This window comes from Emys orbicularis, chromosome 11 (genome assembly GCF_028017835.1).
Source record: "Emys orbicularis isolate rEmyOrb1 chromosome 11, rEmyOrb1.hap1, whole genome shotgun sequence".
In the NCBI taxonomy this organism is placed as follows: domain Eukaryota; kingdom Metazoa; phylum Chordata; order Testudines; family Emydidae; genus Emys; species Emys orbicularis.
Genome location: NC_088693.1, coordinates 31,995,045 through 32,017,902, shown reverse-complemented (window position 1 = coordinate 32,017,902; position 22,858 = coordinate 31,995,045). Strand labels below are relative to the sequence as shown.

The following is a 22,858-nucleotide window of genomic DNA, read 5'->3' as shown; positions in this document are numbered from 1 at the left end:
TTTTTAAAACTAAAATGTATCAACATTCTTAATGCAGATTTACAGGAGACCCCAGAACTATTGGAATGGACTCTGGGGTCTCCCTGTAGTTGTAATAATAGATCAACATCATGGGGTTTGGGAACACTGTGATCCCCACTTCAACTCTATCCTGAATCTCCTGCAGACTTGACAGACTGGCTCAAATGGCCATTTGGTGCAGTTTTCCATGTGTTTGTCATTCTGTTCATTCTTTCATTTGTCTGAATGTAACTGTTATAAATATATTTGAGAAATTAATTTCCCAGCAGGTTTCAATATTTTGTTGGTATTAATTATTTTTGATAATACATTTCATTTATTTTCATCTGTACACTAATTAAAAAAGGGGCCCTTACCCTTTGCTCTAGACTCTCCACAACACATTTAAAATGCTGTATATAATATATAAACATATAAAAACTCAGCACAAGAAACATTTTAAGATCTTTACAATTAGTTTCCACCAGAACTCTCACAATCTCTCACCTCTTGGGAGAACAGATGGTCCTCGCAGCATGCCCTGGACATTGTTTCAAATCAAGTAGGGAGCAAGTTCCAAAGCTTAGGGGCTGTCCTAGAGAACACACTGCTGGCTGACTCAACGCTCTCACTGAATTGGGGTGTTTCTGCTGATTGCAAATGTGGCAGTCATCATCTTAGCACATGTGCAGCGTGCCTCAGGTGGCATGTGACCAGGATTCATCACTGAATTTTGTCCACTGGTTGGATTATTAGCTTCCCTGGCATGGGCTGGGTACTGACAGGGAGTGCGACGTGAATGCTGAGCCATGCCCCCGGTATGGCACAGGAAAAGAAGCTATCCTTTGGATAAGTAGGTGCCAGACCATTTAGTGCACATATATAGTGCATTCCACCTGCTCTAGCTAGCAGGGAAGATGCTGGATAAGGATCTTATGTGGAAAGGAAATAACTAGCTTATTTAAAGCAGCTACAATTCTCATTTTATTAAACTGTTTTCTTTAATATTAAACATTTTACAATGTACAAATTATATTCACTTCAATTACTTTTTCTTAAAATGTACTGGGAACAGCTAATGCCTGTGCAGTTACAAATACAGAAGAAAGTCATTAAATAAAATAAGACCCAGAAAAAGCAGAATTTAAATAAATCACTCTCATTGCATAACAGAATTATCTAAAAACTTTGCACTGTCCTTTTAATCTTTGCAGAAGATAATTTCCTGGGTTTTTTTTCTTTGTTAAACTTTTTGATGGATTATAAATTTGTTCTTTTAATTTATTCCTTTGCTAACTGTCTTTAAACATCTTAGGTTTAATTCCATGTATATTTGTATTTTGGTGGGTGGTTTCCCTTCAATTTGCCTGCCATTCATTTCCTTAATGGGTAGAAAAATATTTGTTCTCTTTCTTATGTTCTGTTTCTTACAGATATGGAGTCAGGAGAGCGACTAACATCATCATCAGCCTCCTCTACTACAGCTACTTCCTCTCCTGCATCTTCTACACCTTCTGTAGCATCAGCAGTTTCAAAAGCTGGCCTTTCCACTGGAGCTGCATCACTTAGCTCCACAATCAACACATGCGGTAAATATTCTTAATTAATTATATTTTATTAATTTGCAGTATGATTTGCATGTATGTAGCATATTTTAGACAATTTCAGAATGCTGCATGTATTACAGGATTAGGCATAATAAGGTAAAACTAGTACATCAAATGAAAATCTTTAAGACAGATACAGAGTAAACTGCATATCAGGCTGAAGTTGTTTCTGTTTTAGTTATACAATAGAAGCCATTACCTCCAAAAGATTGAAAATGATGTTTTGCTAACTCTAAGACTGTTTAATTTATAAAGCAACCTCACTAGTATCGCAGAAAAGATCAACATGAAAAATCAGTGCAGTCGATCCCAAGTGTACATATATTGTACATAGGGATAGAATGTTTAGGGATAGACCTGATAAAACTAAAGTTCAGATTCCTGAATGTACGTCTCTTAGTCAGAGTTAAGCCCAGTCACTACCCTAATTATGTGTCCTCTGATGAGGTTTGTAGGAGAAGGCTTTCTTTCTCTTATGGACCTCCTGGTCAAATTTTTGGATTTCCAAACATCACAGTCTGAAATTACTGTATTCTGGCCATCCAAACTCAGCTGGGAAAGCCATATGGGGGAGTTCTCAACTGGACATATTAATTACTATAGGAGTGCAAGTCTCATTTTATCTGTATCTCTGGAACAACAACTCATGAATAAACCAACATTTCAGGATCTCCTTACTCAGGGAAGATCTAGAATATGAAGATGTCAGTCAGCTGTATAATAGAAACTTGCAATGCTTTCTCCCTTCTTTCTAGGGAAAAGTTCATGTAAATATACTGTCTGTTAGCTTTATTAATGTTGAAGGTCCTAATAAAGCACAGCAAATGAAAAGGTCTGTAGATAGGACCTTACATTGCAAGTAGCTCACCATAGTCCAAAGCAAATGTAGTTCCTTCTAGTGGAATTGGCTGAAACCTATTCCATCAAACTGAAGAACTCTCCTGCCCTGATCACTTAAAACCAGTGTGTTCTTTCTGTCCCAGCCTAGTACCACTCACTTTCAGCTTTGCTCTGGAGAATATAAAAAATAAAGTAGTCTGCTGTGTCTGAGGCAGTATCTCAACAATATTTCTTTGTAATTGCTCGAAAAGAAGCCACTAGAGGAGCTTCTCACTTTAAATGGACCAGCTAAGCTGATGAGGGTCTCTTCTTTTTTCCACACTTTTCCAAAAAATCCAGATGTGTGTGTCCATCCTTATTGGCCTCCGCCACTTGCAATTGTAAGGTTTTGGTTATACGGTGGTTTCCTAACATACAGTAGGAGTTAATTTACATGTGACTAAAATCTCTTAGGTCACATTGAGGATTTATCACAGTTTTCTTCTCTCTTTGCCCTATTTATGTTGTCTGTGTGTGTCTCCTGTAGTGTAGTATATTTTTAGAAGTATTTTGGTAATTTGCACACAATTTAATAAGTACAATAAAGATCTTTTTAAAGAGAGAATAAAGTTGGTAGTTCTTATGTTTAGGATAGTAAAATATCTAAGTTTATTTTGTCTTCATTAGAAAATTCAATAGTCCTTTGCATATCTTTTGAGTCAGCATGTAGACGTTTCACTAGCTTTTCCTTTGATTGTTGACTTTATTCTTTATACGAGACCATTGTTTCCTTTTTGTCCGAGAGCAGGGTGGATTGATTTAAATCAAAGCAATTAAAATCAGCAATTTTGATTATGATTCAAATCAGCAAGCAGGAAACTTTGATTTAAATAATCTATTTTAATAATGTTTTGCATTTGTACATTTTAGTTATTTGCCTGAAGAAAGGTTCTTTGAGTGATTGCAAATGTCCATTCTACGTCAGGGTATGTGTACCCAGTGCACTGAAGTTGGAGATGTCTTCTCATAGCAATACCCATCAGGGCAATGTGTTTGCCCTCCTCACACTCGTACTGGTAAAGGAGCTACCCTGACTCTCCCTCAGGTCCTTTTCACTGCCTGTGGCCAGAATTCTGAGTGTCTATGCTTGTCTATACAATCTCTATCTCTCTCCTCTAGAGAAAGTTTATTAAACTTTGTAAACAGTTAGTAGTTAGTTCCATAGTTAGTTTTATTGTGGTACTCATTAATTTAGTTTAGTTTTCTATAAGCTGGGATGGAGTGTGTTTTGACTGAAGAGCATCAGACTTTTTTCTCTGCATGGACACTTAGTATCAGGGCATGCCTAGGTCTCTGGCCTCAAAAACCCTACGATAGCTGTAAGAAGTCCATGCTAGTTGTTAACCCCTACTCTCGGTGCCTAAGTGTGTACTTGAGGGTCATGTTAAGAATGGATGCCTTTTTTGCAGGGGGCTTAAGCCTCGGACTAAGAAAGATAGGGAGGTGAGGCTTTGTATCATTCTAATGTAAGCTGCCTTGTGTCCTCTTTCAGAACCAAGTTGCTTGGTACATGCACTAAGAGGCTCCATTCCATCTGGGAGCACTCCTCTGGACATTGCAGTGTCTCCTCATCAGAGATTTTCAGAAGGGAGAAAAAGCCATTTCCCTCTTCCCTGGTACTGTGTAAGGAGATGAAGATGGATGACTTATGTGCCTCTAGAGCTAGAAGGCCACTTTCTTCTAGGAGATCTAAGGGCTTGTCTGCTCAGTGCCACAGTCCAGACTAGGAGTGTGTGATTTGTAGAGTGCTCTAGCTGTGTAGACCCTACTGGCACAAACTAAAAGGTACCTAGTTTGCATTAACCCTGTTTAAAAGGGGACCGCATTAATGGGAACTAGGTACTTTTGAGTTTGCTCCAGCAGGGTCTACACAGGGCAGTTCGAGTGCAATGCATTCGAACACTGTACAGATCACACCCCAAAAGTCTGGACTGTAGTACCATGTAGACAAGCCCAAGGTTTCTGGTGGGACCTTCAAGCAGGAGTGTGGATACCAGAGGTAGAGCACCAGCTCTGGCTAGGCACTCCCCAGTATTTCATGCTTCCTTGACCCATCAGGCAGAGCTGATGACTTCAGCTCCAACCTGAGGACCATTGAGATCGATTCTATTGGCTACACTTTCTACTTTATCTATGCAGCAGACATCTGCTTATACTGGTCTCTTGGTACTGACAATGCGAGAGGCAGATGCAGCGGCTAAAGACTTGCTCTGCCTCTTGGTACTGGATTCTCCGATTGTGTTGGATGTAGTTATTGGCACCATCTACTTCACAAGCTCTAGTACCTACTTCATCAGCAGTGCTGTTCCACTCCACTTCAGTTTTGGTGCAACAGACCTCGGTACCGACGGCAAGCAAGACTTCTATAGAGTTGCGGCCTAGCTAGCTGGTATCCTCTTAGGGTAAACCAAGCATGCTTTCCCTGGTACTAACCAGGTCGGGTCGGATCCCAATTGCCTGTACTGCATCACCATGGCTGTCGGGTTACTTTGCTCTTCTTTGGAGTCAGAGGTGAGATCATACGTATCCTGATGTCGTTTTCAGAGGCCCCATGTTACTCTCCAAGAGCTCATGGGGCTTCAGCTACATTTCTGGGTCATGTATCTGTAGGGGACATTTGCAAAGCAGTAACCTGGTTGTTGGTGCCTAACTTCACAAATTTTTTACTGTATATCAACAGTCAAGAGATGATGCCAAATTTGGATGAGCAGTATTAGTCTCTGTTAAAGTAGATTCTGAACCTCACCTCCTGGGTGAACAACTTGTGAATCACCTGGAGTGGAATGGACATGTGGAATCACTCAAAGAAGGAAAAATGGTTACTAACAAATTGTGTAACTGTTGTTCTTCAAGATGTGTTGTACGTGTCCATTCCATGTCCCACCTTCTTTCCCTTTGTATCACCGTCTAACTTACTAATATCCAGTACGAAGGAACTGATGGAGGTTTGGGGTGGCTCTGATCCCTTTATACAATTGGCTAGCAGCATGAGCGTGCACAGAGCGCATATGCCACCCCAACGGGTATTGCTGTGGGAAAAACAATTCTGGTTTCTGTGCACGCTCGCACCTGAAGTGGAATGGACATGTGCATCATGTCTCAAAGAAAAACAGTTACAAAACAGGTTAGTAACTGTTTTTTTTACTTCACATTGGTTGGTAACCATTAAAACATGTTGATTTGCAACTAAATTTAGCGTAAATTGGTGTTTCTTTTTGCTAACAAAGACACACTATATCTATTTACATTTAAGTGATTATGTAGTTTAGTTATTCAGATTCTTGATTTTTTATTTTTTTGGTATAGGAAGTGGTGAATAATGCAGTTCGTATTTACTAGATGATTTTTATTTGTGATTTGTGTCAAACTCTATTTGAATGGAAATTCAAATAAATTAAAAATATGCGAAAACTTAATTTAATTTTTCTATTAAGTAAAACTACCTTTAATGTGCTGGATAAATTAAAAAAAAGTTTATCAAAATATGTTTTGCATTTAAAACTGATTTTATTGAACAGAGGAAATATAATCTATTGTTAGGGAATTGAACGGATTGTTTCTGGCCACTGTCTCCTTTAAGATTTTAGAACTAGTAGAGCAAATTGTCTCTCCCTGGTTTTTGTTCATAAACTGGGAGAGGAAAACAAGCTTTCCTGTCTTTTCAGCTCCCAACTGGTTACTCAACTTTGAATGAACTAGTCATTGAACTGATATAGTTGAATAAACTGAAATGAAGAAAATATTCTCTCTGCATCAGCAGAAGAGGCTACTGCTGTCAAAAGCTGGTTTAGCACTTTGGTTCAAGGTGCTTTGGCAATAACTTTCACCAGTTCAGTGGTTTGACTTCCTTTAAAATCTGGCAGCAAACATGTACTGCTTAATAATATTTTTATATCTAATTTAAATGATTTTAATAGATTATAAGATGCTTTGGCCTTAACACAGGTTGTCAATTTCAAATGTAATTTTAATTGGGTTTATAAACTTGTTTTTTTTTAAAATAAAAATCCGATTTAAATTAAAAAAAATCTTTTTTTTTTTTTTTTTTTTTTAATCATCAATTTTTATCCTCCTGTCACACAGATCATGGTAGTGGAGAGGGTCAGAAACTCCAGTATACCATGAATAGTTCATTCTGTTTGGTTTGAGTGCAGACTTTTTGTTTACCCCCTATTCATAAAAGTGTATTTTTTCCTACAGGCATGTTGTAGTCTTACAAACAGGCTGGAATCTGATTTGCTGTAACCTTCTTCTCCCCCATAAACTTTATAGGTGATTCATCCTTCAGTCTAGTTGGCATAACATAGTACAGTTTACATTTGGAAGGGTTCCTCAAGTTTTTACTTGAGTTGCTGTGTCCTAGAGAAATTTTCCGAAAAATATTTAGCTCTGTTTCTAAACTGCAGCCAAAGCAACAAAGCTCGTACTTATTTTATTCATTATTTTATTTTTTTGCCACAATCATAGTTTCATTAAATCACTCCTACATTAAATTTGCAAGATATTCTAAGTGGAGAAGATGGAATAAAATATTCACCTTTGTTTCAGTTTCCAACCTCAGATCTCATTCATACATGTAACTTCTTATAAAGCACCAATGATTGTGAGTTCATCAGTTCCATTGTGTTAATTATAATATTACATCTTTTACCAATATAGTTCTCCCAGGTCTAATAAAATTGCTCAGGTTTCTTCAGCATAAGCAATTATTGTTTTCAAGGGCATGAAGTCAAAAACACTTTAATCTGTGCATACAATTAGAGAGGCACAATTAGGGAGGTTCACATTTCCTCCAGTTCGGTATAATTATTTCCTTTGCAGTAGTCAATAGTCTGGTAAGTAGTCTGTGTAATAAACTTCAGTACCTGTATCATACAAATCCCTAAGATACATATTGAACCAAGACTGGAATTCTATATGCAATGCTAAAAAGATTATATTACAAATAAGTTATTTTCGGGTTCTCCCAGTTCAAATGGAAAAAGTACGTGTGAGAAAATATAGAGAAAAATACAACAGTCCTATGTATGCAATTTAGGTGGAGCACAATAATAGTGATGCAAAAGTTTATGGTGTTTGTTTTATTTGCTACTATGTTTTTAATCACTGAATATGAAAAAAAGCAACGGAATAGATTGATGCCTTTTTATCTCATCGTCCATTGGTGAAAAATAATAAAGAACACTGTAAAGGAAAATAAATTTTTGCACCCTGGTGAGATGTCAGCACTTTTGCAAGTGCTTACTTAAATGAATAAACCTTTCTGTAATTCAGTGGTTATACTTTTGCAAATGTTGCAGGACTGGGTCCAAAGCAAAGCTAATGAAAGATGAGCAATTCCCTTACTATTTTGGTGATATCAGTAGTAAAGAAACTTCAGAAAAATCCTGGTTAAACAGTCTGACCTCTTTGAGGAGTTAAATAAAGGAGGATCATTAACTTTTTATAAAACATCAATGTAAATAATTCTTTATTAAACCAAGAGCTTCTGCCACAGTCAGATTCATTAATCTTCTTGGAGTTCAGGATTTCTCCCAAATTGAATCATGGGAAAGTGAACATAGATTCCCAAACTAAGAGGATAGCTTTAATTAAAGAGTTAGATGATTTCCAATTTACATAGCTAAAATTATAGCAACAAAGAATTTGTGAAGTTAAGTGCCAACTATTTTCATGTCCCTCCATCTCAATCCCAAATTATCCTTTAACAGCTCCAGTGAATGTTGAGTAAGAGCAGATTTAATAAATAAAATGTAAACTGTATAACTCCATTGCCTTTGACTTCAGTGCTTTTGTCAAACTCATTTTTGCCAAACATTTGGGCCTCAGTCTGCGGTCCTTTTCACAGACTCCCATGAATTTATTAATAGTTCTATATGCTGAGTGACTACAGGATCTACATTTTGTGCGAAACACCACTCTTTAGGTGTTTTAAAAACATTGAAAAGCCTTTTTTCCCATTAAATGTGAATTTTGAGAGAGATGGGTAGAGTTTGTGGGTGGGTGGAGCTTATGGTAGTAATCCCATAAAAGCACAGCTGTGATTTAGAGGCCCTGAATGTTTCTTCCACCTGTGACACTGACAAGACTTGATACTTTACTCTCCTCTAGCATTATGCACAATATTTACTATAGTACATCCAAAAAATGCATTAAAAAGGTTAACATTGCAAAGTTAGGTGTTCAAAAGTTAGGAAATGCCAGAATTAAGGTTGCTTGTGCAATCTTAATTTGGCCTGTTTGTGCATATGCTGTATGATAGTCTTCAGTTACATGATCACATACTATTTTTTCCCCACAGGGCCCCTACCTCATTCAGGCTTCAATCTTGTCTTTTAAACTGTAAATTTTTTGGAACAGGACTGTCTTCAAATCTATGTGCCTACAGTGCCAGTAGAGCATGCTTCAAAAATATACATAATTAGTAATAATAATAAACATGTTACATATACTATGTTCATGACAGGTTCTAACTTTTAAAGGTCATTTTTGAGTAACATGAAAGCAAACATAGCAAAAAATCAGAGTCATATAACTTAAAAATATTTGACTTACATTCTTCAGACTTTAAAAAAAGTCTGTAGGCTAAGATTAAACACGCAAAGTATAAAAATTACTGCATGGGTTTGAGTGTATTTTGGAAATGTGTAATTTTAGTCTGATGTATATAGATATGTCTTCGATAAAATCTATATTTAAAGAAAATAAACACCAGGATTTTCAGGACCCTATAGGTAGGTTCCTAAATCCATATTCATATTCCTAAATAAGAAGTCTTTTTTTTTTTCCATAAGTGTTGAGCACTCAGCAGTTCCCATGGTCCTTATTGGGAATGGCTGTATACTCAGCACTCTTAAAAATCTGGCCACTTAGCCTACAGTGCTATATACGCTTATGAATGTGCTTAACTTTATTCACGAGGAGTTCCATTGGCTACCTATTGCACTTGAAGTTAAGCATGTGCATAAGGATTTAGGCCTTAATTATCTGCTGAAACATGATAGCCTTTCCACTAACTTCACTGGGTATAGGATCTGGCTGTAGGAGCTTAACTTTAGGCACTCAGTTTTGAAAATCTTGTCTGAGAATTTAAGCCAAAAATTTAAGCCTCCCTCCCTCCTCCCCCCCCCCCCCCGCATTATAGGTGGTAGTTAAAAATTGAGATTTAGAAATGGAATTTATCTTTGTAACTTAATCATTGTCTTACTTCTGTGATTCCATAATGAGAGTGTGTGTGAAAATGTAAATTTTGATTCTTAACTATAATAATATGCAAATTTTAAATAAATTAATGGAGATATCCTATCTCCTAGAACTGGAAGGGACCTTGAAAGGTCATTGAGTCTAGCCCCCTGCCTTCACTAGCAGGACCAAGTACTGATTTTGCCCCAGATCCCTAAGTGGCCCCCTCAAGGATTGAACTCACAACCCTGGGTTTAGCAGGCCAATGCTCAACCGACTGAGCTATCCCTCCCCCCATACATATTTGTATGTAAGTATTTTGTGTGTAAATATTTTAATACTTTAGCCAGTTTTTTGAGCTGCATTTTAAGGCTCAGTTTAATTTACAAACATTTTAGATGCAGTTCACTTTGTTTGTTTCACTCAATTTTTACAAATGTTAATTAAAGTATGTGACCTTTACTTGGGAATACAACCTTTTCTGTTGATTAGCCACAGTTTTCAGCTTGTTACATTGCAGGCACAATCACCAATGCTGTGAAATTATGCATACAGTTTGAAAAAGCTAGAGCCTAATGTTGGAAGACATGTTGCAACAAGCTTTTATAGCAGTGTAAAGATTAAAGAACTTTGAAAAACAGAGAAAATAACATACATGCATTTCTGTCACAGTAAGTGGTCTCCTGGATTCTCCATAAGATAGAATGTCTTGGCATCACTAGTATTTTAAATTTTGTTTCCAAAAATGTCTAGCTAATCATTTTTGTACTTCTACTGATAGATGATTGATTTTGTTCACTGATGCTTTATATTTAAGGCATTAGTTAAGTATTTATCCCTTTTTAATTCCTTTGAAAAGCATTGTTCTATTTCAGCATGAAGTTCATTAATATTAATAAAGGCATTTGCAGTTATCATTCCTTGTTACTAAGACACCAGCGTTGTAGAAACGGATGCTGGCCTTTGGGGTAATGCTTTCAATCATTTATCTGTGTACTGGCTAGTAGAATTTCAAAAGCTCTGCTCAAAAATATTCAACCTATTAAAATGTAAGTCAAGAGTCTTAGGCAATGCAGTTTTGTATTAAATTTCATTATGCAAAACTTGCACACAGTAAGCGAGCAACTTAAATAGGGACAAAAACTAAAATAAAAAAAATAAAAGTATTCATCTACAGTCAGAATATTAATGTATCTTAGAAAAGAAAGATAATGATTATTTTGGAAGGAAAATGTTGTTATAATCCAGTTTGTTGTAAGAGGACTTTGCTTTGAGGACAAATGGCAGGACGGTTCCAATATGAACATATTTTTAAAATACATATTTAAAAATTGATAGCTTTTGTTTTCTAGGCACATTAAAGAATGGCTCAGTTACCACATAGTAATTTTTTTTTCAAAAGGCCCTATTTGAAACTCTCACATGTTTTGCCTTTGTTTATGTTAAGTGCGTTATATTATAAAAATATTCTTCTTCGAGTGCTTGCTTATGTCAGTTCTATGTTAGGTGTGTGCATGCCCACGTGCACGGCTGCCAGAGATTTTTCTCTTAGTGATATCTGGAGTCCTGTTCTCGCAGAGCTCATGCTCCGGTATATGAGGCGTCGCCGGCCCTGTGCCCTCTCTGTTCCTTCTTACCGCCCGTAACGGTCGATGGAATACCTTTCTCCCTTTGTAATTTGCAGTGTTCTTAGTGGTTTCCCTTTCATAGTTTTTGTATATAGTTGTATATAGTTACCTTAAGTAGAGTTAGTTAAATAAGTAGTCAAGTTAGAATAGTCAGTGGTCCCCTTAGGGATTTTGTCCCTGGGACAGGGCCTGACCCGGTCCCCGGGATTCAAACTGTGTGCTGTTTGTCACAAACCCATGCTGGTCAGTGAACCTCACACAAGCTGTCTGAAATGTCTGGGGGAATCGCACAGTTAAGAGAAGTGCAAAATTTGTAAGGGCTTTATGGCACTCAAAAAGACAGAGATGCTTGTCTCAAAGCCCCTCTGATGGAGGCAGCACTTAGACCAGCCTCGGAACCGTCCTGCTCCAACTTGGCGCCGTGTACCTTAGCCTTGGAATGGAGCGCCCAACCAGCATCGGGTTCACCTCGGCACCACTCACCGTCACTGGTGCTGTGGAAGCACCACAGAAAGCAGCGTGCCGAATGTGGGTGCTCCCCGGCCTCAAAGAAGGACGGGAAAGGGATGGCAGGCAAAGGATCCATATGAGGCCATCTGCCTTTTTGAGGACTGCAAGGTGCAGCCTCTCTGCCCAGGGCTCTGAGCCCACTATGGGAACCGCCCCGACTTGAGGGAGCGGCAGGGGTTCATGCACCTTATGGTACCCTTGATGCCGGAAACCTTCCAAGTAGCCACGGACCTGAAGGCCCTACTGGTGCTGCCTAAACCATGGGACCTTCCTCCATCGGTGGAGTCAGTGAAGGCCTCCCCTCCCAAAGAAAAGCCACCCAAGGGCCCCCAGTGTTTGCTTGGTCCCCACCATTCACTGGAGTCCCAACACCAATCCACAACTCCTTGATCCTGTCTCCGTCACCGTGTCAACAGTTTCTGACCCGTGTTCATGGTCCTCGGCCCCATGTTTCTAGTCCTCGGCCCCGAGAAGTGGACCACTGACCTTCCGGTGTTGGTCACAATCTCCCCAGTACCGGCTGCCCTCCTTCCAGCACTGGTCACCATTGCTGCACTGCCGTTCTCCAACACCTCGGTCTCCGTCTCCACATCTTTCACCACCAACTCCACATTAGTCTCTGATGCAGCATCGATCTCCGGATCCCTGCCACCAGTCACCAGTCACCTTCCCCTTGTCACCGTTCAGCCCTGCACCATAGCTGGCAGTAAGAGGCACCATCAGCGTGACTGGGGTCCCCAAGAGAGGAGTCGTCCTTGGAGTAGGAAGGGGATTTAGGTTCCCATTTCTGAAGGCACCAGTCAGCCCATGCAGTGGATTGCGGTAATAGCCCTGCAGTGGGTATCTGGCCACAAGGTCAATAGCCACTACATTGGCCATACTGGTTCCCTGGGGGCTCTGTATGATGCTGGGACCAGGCTCCAAGTGGTCATTCACAGTTGCATCATGAAAGTGGACTGCAGTGCCTCCTGCTTCAGTACAGAAACCAGATTCAGGTTCCAATGCAGTTACTGAGGTACAGGCTTCGGCTCAGGAGGAAGCCTCCCCAGTGGAAGAAGGGGCCCCAGCACCCTGACCGGTGTTGCCATCATCCTAGTCATTCCTGGATGAGGTAGTCGCTGGGCTCGCCCACCCGCTTGCACCAGATGACTTTAGGGTCCACCAGGACCTTTTGAAGAGGGTGGCCTCAAACTTGGGGCTAGAGGTGGAGGAACTCACTAAGCTCTCGGACAGCCTCTTTGACATTCTGGCAGCTGCGGGACCATCTAGGGTGGCGCTTCCAGTACACGGAGGAGTGCTGAAAGTAAAGGCCCTTTGTCAGATCCCGCCCTCTCTGCCCCCAACATCAAAAAGGGCAGAAAAGAAATACGATGTCCGTAGCCCTTGGCAGGGACAAGTACTTGTATTCCCCTCCCCCCACCCCCCGGTCTCTCTTGTGGTGACTGCTACCAATGAGCGAGATAGGCAGGACCAGGCGAATGCCACACCTAAAAATAAAGATGCAAAAGAAACTGGATTTGTTTGGCTGTGGAATACATTTTCCTTCCAATCTCCAACTTCGAATCCCCAACCAGCAGGCGTTGCTGGGGAGATATAATTGTAACATTTGGGACTCCATGGCCAAATTCAAGGACTCCCTGCCACAAGAGCTCGGACAAGAGTTTGTGTCCATTTTGGAGGAGAGCAAGACAGTGGGCAGAGCCTCTTTCCAAACTGTTGGATGTGGCTGATTTGGCGGCCAGTAAGTTGGCGTCTGCTGTGTCGATGCGGTGGTGCTCATGGTTGCAATCCTCGGGGCTGTCTCAGGTGGTGCAGCAGTCCATTCAGGACCTCCCTTTTGAGGGTACTGCTCTATTTTCGGAGCAGACGGACGCCAGGCTGCATGGCCTGAAAGATTCCCTCACTATGCTTTGTTCCTTGGGCCTCTACATGCCTCAGGTCTCTAGGAAACACTTTTGGACGTCAGCTCCGCCTAGATTTTCGGGTCCACAGCAGCAGAGCTCCTACAAGAAAAAAGACGGGCTTTAAACGCTGCCAACCTGCTCTGTCCCCCTCCTCTGCCCAGTCGGGCCCTGTGCGTCATTCAGGGGGCCATTAGCAGGCGTTTTGAGGGTGAGCCTGAGGACAGAGTTCCAGTCTTGCCCCAGGATCCATCCCCCCGTCTATTTCTGGACCATGTCTCTCTTTTCCTCCCTGCATGGGCCAAGGTCACCTTGGACTGCACAGTGCTCAACACCATAGCAGTTGGCTACACCCTGAAGTCTTCGTTCTCCATTCCTCCCTCCTTTCCTTTCCCTTTTCTGGGACCCTTCTAACAAGCATCTTCTCATCCAGGAGGCGGAATCCATCCTACGTCTGGGGGCCATGGAGGAGGTTCCTCAAGATATGAGAGGAAAAGGGTCTTACTCCTGGTACTTCCTAATCCTGAAGGCCAAAGGGGGCCTCAGACCCATCCTAGACCTGTGTCGCCTCAATAGATATCTCAAAAAGTTGAAGTTCTGTATGGTCTTCCTAGCCTCCATCATCCCCTCTGGATCAAGGAGTCTCGTATGCCACCCTCAACTTAAAGGACGCCTACTTCCATATTTCTATCTTCCATGGCCACAGGAGATTCCTCCATTTTGTGGTGGGGCCACTATCGGTTAATGGCACTGCCCTTCAGCTTATTGTCTGCTCTGAGGGTTTTCACGAAGTGCATGGCGGTGGTGGCCACTTACTTGAGGCACTGAGGCGTTCAGATCTATCCATATCTTGACGACTGGCTTGTCAGAGGCAGGTCACAGGCCCAAGTACAGCACAGCCTTTCTGTGGTGCAAGTCACCTGTCGGGAACTAGGCCTGCTTATCAATGAACAAAAATGACTCTGATCCCCGTTCAAAGAATAGAGTTTATAGGAGCAGTACTCAACTCCACGCATGCCAGAGCTTACCTGCCGGAGTCCCGATTCCAAGCTATGTTGAATCTCCTCGCACATGTCAGAGCCCACCCGCTCATGACTGCCTGCGTATGCCTCAAGTTACTGGGTCACATGGCAGGGTTAACCTACGTGGTTCGACATGCGTGGCTACAGCTCAGACTTCACCGGCTGGCATCGGTCTTCTCTCCCAGCAGACACGATTTGGACTTGGTGGTCACAGTTCCATTGAATGTCCTGTCATCTCTGACTTGGTGGACAGAACTGTGAGTTGTTGTGGAAGGGGTCCCCTTCGTAGCTCTGCTCCCATCGGTAACATTGGTCTCTGACACAGGGGATGAGGAGCCCACCTTGGCAACTGCAGTACCCAAGGTGTCTGATCTCAGGAGGATTGTTCCCTCCACATAAATGTTAGGGAGCTCAGGGCAATACCCTGGCTTGCCAGGCATTCTTCTCCATCTAAGGGGCAGAATGGTACACATTTTGATGGACTATACAGCCGTAATGTTTTACATTGATAAGCAAGGTGGAGCTTGCTCTTCTGCCCTGTGTCAAGAGGCTCTTTGGCTGTGGGACTTCTGTGTGCAGCATGCCATTCATCTCAAGGCTTCGCACCTCCCGGGTACCCGAAATGCACTGGCGGATCTCCTCAGCAAGTCCTTCTTTTCTTGCCACGAGTGGTCATTCCACCCAGAGCTCGTCAACATGATCTTCCGAAAGTGGGGGACGCCCCAGGGGGACCTATTCGCGTCCAGATGGAACAGGAAATGTCAGTAGTTTTGCTCATTTCACGGACTAGCCAGAGTCTCCCTGTCTGACGCCTTCCTGCTCCCATGGACGGGAACACTGCTGTACGCCTTCCCGACGATACCTCTGGTTCACAAGGTCCTTCCTACTGAAGGCCAAGATGGACAAAGTGAAGTTCATCCTGGTAGCTCTGGTGTGGCCATGCCAGCACTGGTTCGGCACGCTTTTTGACCTCTCGGTGGCAACCCTGCCAGAGCTCCCACTTTGATCAGACTTGCTCTCACATAACCAAGGCCATCTGCTCCACCCAAACCTAACGTCACTGTATCTCACGGCGTGGCTTCTGCGTGGCTGTGCGGAGGAACAGGCCTGCTCTGAGTAAGTCCAACACATCCTGTTGGCTAGCAAGAAGCCCTCCACCAGGGCAACTTAGCTGGCCAGTCTCTCTCTACAGTCCATCTTGGATTATCTGCTCCATCGCAAGCACCAAACCTGGTGCTATCAAGGCTCACGGGTCCTCCTTTCGAGCTACTGGCTTTGTGTTCTCTGCTGCTCCTCTCCTCTCTGGTGGGCCTGCAGGGTCTCCGAGATTAGAGCGTTGATGTCTGAACCTCCTTATACGGTCCAGCTGCGCCCCCACCCAGCCTTCTTACCTAAGGTGCTGTCACAGTTCCACAATAATCAGGACATCTTCCTACCAGTTTTCTTTCTGAAGCCTCACAAGCCGAACGAGGAGTGTTGGTTACACTCTTTGTATGTTAGGTGGGCCTTAGCCTTCTACATCAAGAGGACTAGACTCTTCCATAAGAGTGCAGTGGGGGAGGTCTAGGTTGGATATTAGGAAACACTATTTCACTAGGAGGGTGGTGAAGCACTGGAATGCGTTACCTAGGGAGGTGGTGGAGTCTCCTTTCTTGGAGGTTTTTAAGGCCCGGCTTGACAAAGCCCTGGCTGGGATGATTTAGTTGGGAATTGGTCCTGCTTTGAGCAGGGGGTTGGACTAGATGACCTCCTGAGGTCCCTTTCAACCCTGATATTCTATGATTCTATGATAAGTCAACGCAGCTCTTCATCGCAGTGGCGGCGGGATGAAAGGTCTGCCCATATCTGCTCAGAGAATCTCCTTGTGGATAACTGCCTGCATCAGATTCTGCAGTGAGCATTCAGGGGTGTTGCCTCCGGCCATGGTGATGGCCCATTCCACTAGAGCGCAAGCTTCATCAGCGGCCTTCCTCACGCAGGTACCGATCCAGAATATCTGTAGAGCCGCCACCTGATCTTCGGTTCAGACCTTTGCATCCCACTACACCATCACCCAGCAGGCCCAGGACAATGCCAGCTTCGTCAGAGCAGTGTTGTAAGCAGCACGACTATGAATTCCGAGCCCATCTCCAGGGATATTGCTTGTGAGTCACCTAACATGGAATCGACCTGAGCAAGCACTCAAAGAATTAAAAACGGTTACCTACCTTTTGTAACTGTTTGTTCTTCAAGATGTGTTGCTCATGTCCATTCCATGATCCGCCCTCTTTCCTCACTATCGGAGTCAATGGCAAGAAGGAACTGAGAGGGCGCTAGGCCGGCGGTGCCTCATATGCCGGTGCGTGAGTGCAGGACTCCAGGGGGCACTAGAGCCAGCCCTACGGATATCATTAAGGAAAAAAATCTCTGGCAGCCATGCACATGGGCACGCGCACACCTAACATGGAATATACATGAGCAACACATCTCAAAGAACAACAGTTACGAAAGATAAGTAACTGTTTTTTTCAGTGGGTGACCAGGACATATGATCTTCACAAGCTTAAAGGGATCACTGTCAAGGTTTTAACTTCACCTGTGTTAAAACTACTGTGCACATAATGTTTGCAGTATCGGGCATAATGTTTCACTTGTCACTTGGTAGTGGTAATAAAACAAAATAAAAAAAATCCAAGTACAGACAAATGTCTGAGTACAGAGCATGTGATGTCATAAGGTGTGATGATCAAAAGCGTTACCCTTTGCATGCATTGATACAGTATTGCATTGTGGGGAAAAAACAGAGGAAGGAGTATAATCAGCCGAGAGAGAGATTTCAGTAAGAGCCAATACTGGACCTGTGTGAAAAGCTGCAGAAGTATGGCTAGATCTCGTTTATGTCTGGGCAAGGAACAGATTCTCCCCCATCCTGCTCCACGGATCATAGACCACCAGCACAGACCCCCACCCCATGAAGCTTTTCTTTGTCACACATTTCCCTCCTCAGACTTCTTCTTTAGCTCCATGCCATTTTCCAAACTTAAACTCCTTGGTATTAAAGCCTTGTACAACTCTCTGCCTCTGTCTGCATTTCAGCACTTATTTCTGCTTCCCATATCACACCCTCTGCTCTGCCAACTACATTTGTCTTTGTTGTTCCACTTCTCTTCTTTCCATCTCTTATCTTCATATCTCTCCACCTGCCTGTGAGCTCGAATATTATTTATATTAAGGTACCACCCAAAAGCCCCAATCCTCGTGGGACCTCGTGCCAGGCTTTGTATAAATAGGTAAGGCACAGTATCTGCTCTGGAGAGCTTAGAGTCTAATTTGAAGTGAGATACAGCAAGTGAGTGTGACAGACAATAGGAAGGAAAGGTGGGAGGAAAAGGTAAGATCACATGGGTATGCAGGTTGGCTGTTTTACAACTTGAGGTTCTAGATCATTTGAAAAGTTTTGAGAGGGAGAAATCCAACCAGCCTGGCTACTGCCTAACCTCACCATGACAGAATTCTTGTACGCATCACAGCAGAAGTGGGTCCTGAAGTAGGAGAGGATAGCTGCCTTATGGATAAGGGAGGAAGTTCCAGATATAATAGGCAGTTGTAAGAAAGCTCAAATACGTATGTGGGAGAAGCAGACAAATGGGCATTCAAGGCTGGCAGCTACACTTGCCCCTCAGCTCACTTCTAGTGTTCCAATCATCTCTTTGTTGATCTTTGAAGTCTTGCTTAAAAAACACTTCAACCTTGTCTTCCACTGCTGATCTCTGCTCCTGCTCTGTCTGCTCCTTCCTTTTTTCCCCACCTTATTCACAATTTAAAATAAATAAATGGATTTACCAGCTTCATCCTCAATCTCAATCTATTTATTTTAACAAAGAAAAGCTTAAGGAGTGACTTGATTAGTCTATAAGTATCTACATGGGGAACAAATATTTAATAATAGGCTCTTCAATCTAGCAGGGAAAGGTGTAACATGATCCATTGGCTGGAAGTTGAATCTAGACAAATTCAGACTGGAAATAAGGCGTAAATGTTTAAGTGAGAGTAATTAACCAATTCATGGTGGATTCTCCATCACAGCCAATTTTTAAATCTAGATTGGATGATTTTTCTAAAAGATAAGCTCTAGTAATTCTTTGGGGGAAGTTTTATGGCTTGTGTTATACAGGAATCAGCCTAGAAGATGATCCCAATGATCTCTTCTGGCCTTGGAATCTATGAATAGATTACAGTTCACATTAACTTTGTTTTAACCCTCATCTCTCCCTTCCCTGCCCCCTCTTATTTTGTCTTCATTTCCTTTATTTTTCTGATATAGGGCCAGATACTGCTACTCTACTCTCACTTGGCTGAGCTCTGTACCTAAGTAGGACTGCTGCAGAGTAAGGAACTACCCAGCATGAGGAAGGATGGCAGTATCTGGCTTCTAGACTGCAATCTTTTCCTGGCAGGGATTCTCTCTTTTTGGAAAAGCCCCATGCAAATTTGTTACTATCTAACTATTAATTATTATAAAGAGAGAGGGGACTGTGGGGAAACTGGAGAAACAAGAATAAGAAAGAAGAAAATGGCTTGAAGGAAAATGACAAATAAGAAAGAATAGTATTAAATCAGGTTTTCCTAGGGTGTCAGGTGAAGATGCTGTATTAATGAAAATTCTTCTGGAACAGTAGGAGAAGGAGGAGGCTCCTCCAGCAAGAATAGGAGCCTGGTATGGTGGAGCCAGAAGGCACAACAGATAATATCTGTAAACTTTCTAATGCTTAGAGATGGATTTCTCTGACGCAACATTTAGTGCTGACAAGACGTACAAGGAGTTTAATGTGAATATGTTTGTGCATGTAGATATATTGCAATTAGTTTTCTTTTTATTCATAATTTATTGAATTGTCAGTAGTTTCTATGACCTTCATAAACTGTTTAATTTTACCTGCTGAGCTCATGATCTTCAGCAGTGTTTTTAATCCTCAGGTAAACTGATGACTCCTATTGTTTCCTCTCCCCCACCCATATTCAGAAAAAACATGTACCAGTTGTAACTGTAGCACTGTAAAACTAAACATTTTTTAGTCAACTGTGCTTCTGTTTTACATCAGCCTGCCTCCCTACTTGAGGCTTTCCTCCATTTCTTCACTGCTTGTCTGGCTTCCTTTAAAAGTGAAGAAATAAAAAACACACATACAAAAACATATGTTCACATACACTGATAGGTAAGGGTTCAGCTTCTATTACTTCCATTGGTATACTGTTCAATGCATTAATTATCCCCATGTGAAGAATTTTCTCCAGAATGCACACTCATCTTCAGTCTGCATCCTTTTTTTGTCAATTTCTTACCTTTCAAATAGTTTGACATCCAACGTTTCTGTGTTGTTCAGAATTTCATAGCCTTCGTGCATCTCAACACATACTTTTGTTTCTGATTAACATTTAATTGCATTGGAATGTTGCCTAATGGTTAGGGTAGGGAACTGGAAGTTGGGACTCTGTTTTATGCCTAACTCTGTCACTGACTGTGTGTGTGACCATGGGTAAGTCACTTAACTTTTCTAAACAGTTAGTTCTCTTTAGCCATTGGTAAAGTAAGCTCAAAAGGTAGTGAGGTTTAATTAATATTTGTAAATTGTGTTTTGCTTATAGGATGAAATCTATTATATTCAAAAGGTTTTTAAAAAATAAGTTTGATCCTGCTTACTCACTAGAATAATCTAGTTCCATTGAAATGAATGGAATTACTCACAGGAGTAAGTATTGTGGGTACAGGTTTAATTATTTCAGAAGTCTTATTCTCATTGTGTTCATCTTTTCCAATTCAGTAACCTTAAAAGATTGTGATTTCTTTACCCTATTGCACAGTGTCATTCTTATTTCAAATTATATTTCTACAGGGTTATGCCCTACTGAATTTTTATGTAAAACATATATTATTTCACATTTACCTGTTTTCTAGTAAGAAGTCACCATGCAACTTTTTTTTTTGTTTAAAAATATTAATTCAAATGAGCCCTTGTTTTCTGTTGTATTTTAAAGTATATAATCAAGTATTGAAAAAGATAGAGGAAACAGGTTTTTTGTCACACTATTCCTGATCCTTCCACCCTTTTGTGTGAAGAACATTCATGATCACCTGGCTTTGCAATTTATCACATGGATAACACGACCACATATGTGAATGACAGTACCACTAGTCTTTGCATCAAACAGCAAATCTGGAAGAGGTGCTGGGGAAGCCCTTTCTGCACTGACAGAGATGTTTGTGCTCTGGAGCTTGGATATACTGGCACAGGCATTTTCTTGGTTATGCTTACCTGCACTAAAGCTCTTGGCACAGCCAGTGTTTATACCCATTTTGGCACCATTGGCTCTTCTTGTGCTACGATTGTGGGATGGGCCTAGAGATGAGTGCTGTTTGGATTTTAGCAGATTAGTGAGATGCTAAATACATATCCACAGAGGGGAGAATAATACAGTGACTGTGTCCTGCGGGAACTGATATCCCCCCTGGTTTCAGTAGCTGATTAGAACTAATTACTTTCAGGAATCCTAAAGAGCCAAGATTGATAAGGTACTTGGATCAGGGTCCCCTTACAAATAGAATTGCCATGCCATGCCGTGCTTCCTGTTCTTGATGAGCTGGTGGAAAAGGCATGGAGGACACCACACCTCTCATTTTCCCCTTGCTGCAGTAGATGGAGAAAAAGTATGTCTTATCCAGAGACAGTGCCAGTGATGTCTTCCACCAGTACACTCCAATGTGAAAGATTGGTTGTTCAGGTGGCTATGGTCAGCGGAAGGACCAGCCAAATTCTCAGCATTGTGCCTTGGATCACAGCTTTAATGTTGGTACTGTTTTTTGTGTGTGATGTCTCTTTGTGTTGTCTGAGAAATGCAGATGTACTGAAATTGCATGGCCAAAGATCAGGTTTGGAAGGTGGAAGAAGTCTCATACATTGCCAGAGTTTATTTCTTGAGAGCAGACCCATGAGAGAGAATTGTTGCCCAGGATGTGGTGACTTGTTTGAGCGTCAGATCTGGGGACCATTTAATTAAGTAGATATAGTGGCTGGAGCTGCTGGCTGATAAATAAATCCCTGGAGGTACAGGTTTCAGACATAGACCTTCCCTTTGGAGGCAGGAAAACGGTGTGGGACATTCAGCAGTACGGTGTTGAACAACCAGGTGTAGGTGGTTCTGCAGAAGGCAAAGATGATTACAGACACCCTTCATTCTCTGTGGTCATTTCTCTGAAGCCTCCTATTATACAGCAGGAAAATGAAACATTAGTGGCTGGAAGGTGTTAAGACTTGTTGCTGCCCTCCCCTGAGACCCAAACTGCACCTGTACTACGGGGCACCAGAATAAATGTTTGAATTTATTAAAAATTTTATTGGTACAATTTTCATGTAGGGACAAAAGGACAAACTGTCTTAGTGGGGACACTCCTTCTAATAAATACAGAGGAGATTGAATGTTCTTCATGCACCAAAGAGGTCCATCAAGGGGATGCAATTACCATTCTGATACATAGCTAGGCTGTGGTGATGGGGGATTTGATCTTTAGAAATAGCTAAATATGTAATGGCCATTTGAATTGTTTTGCAACATGTCTTCAGGATGCAAAGATGTAGGATCTCACGACGTATCCAAATAAAATTCTGGTGAGTGCGGAGTCTGTGATTATGCTGTATATTGGTACCAGTGTTGTAGTGGTGTCAGAAAGAGGTCCTGGCAGCTAAATTTAAATGATCAAGAAGGGTCTTAAGCATCTATGGTAGTTTTTCTGAAATGTTTCCAGGTGCACTCCCAGGGTCAGACAGACTTCAGCTAGAAACTTCAGGGTCTCAAGGTGTGAATGAGAACATCATGTGAAGAAGCAGCATTTCATTACATTTGTTAAGCACTGTGGGTGAAAGGAGAGCCTAGGCAGAAGAGGTGGGCTCCATGTTAATTGCAGTGGAATCAGACGTCTGTGACAGAAAGCTGTGACAAGGTTTGTGAGAATTATTTAAACTAGGCACTAGGGGGAAATCGACAGGCACTAAGGAAAAACTCAAGTCAGACAACAATATCTGCTGGGTATTTCATTAAAACAAATGAATCGCTGTATGGCTGACATAAATGCCTGAAAAATAACAAGGTGTCAA

At 41.7% G+C, this 22,858-nt stretch overlaps 1 protein-coding gene across 1 annotated transcript in view; it reads left to right on the top strand.

Moving 5' to 3' along the window:
* BAZ2B (bromodomain adjacent to zinc finger domain 2B) overlaps positions 1-22,858 on the top strand; it is a 278,152-nt gene that overhangs the window by 123,684 nt on the left and 131,610 nt on the right. Inside the window, exon 4 of the mRNA XM_065413148.1 lies at positions 1,434-1,589. Coding sequence (XP_065269220.1) covers positions 1,434-1,589 — 156 coding nt within the window. The remainder of the gene's footprint in view (positions 1-1,433; positions 1,590-22,858) is intronic.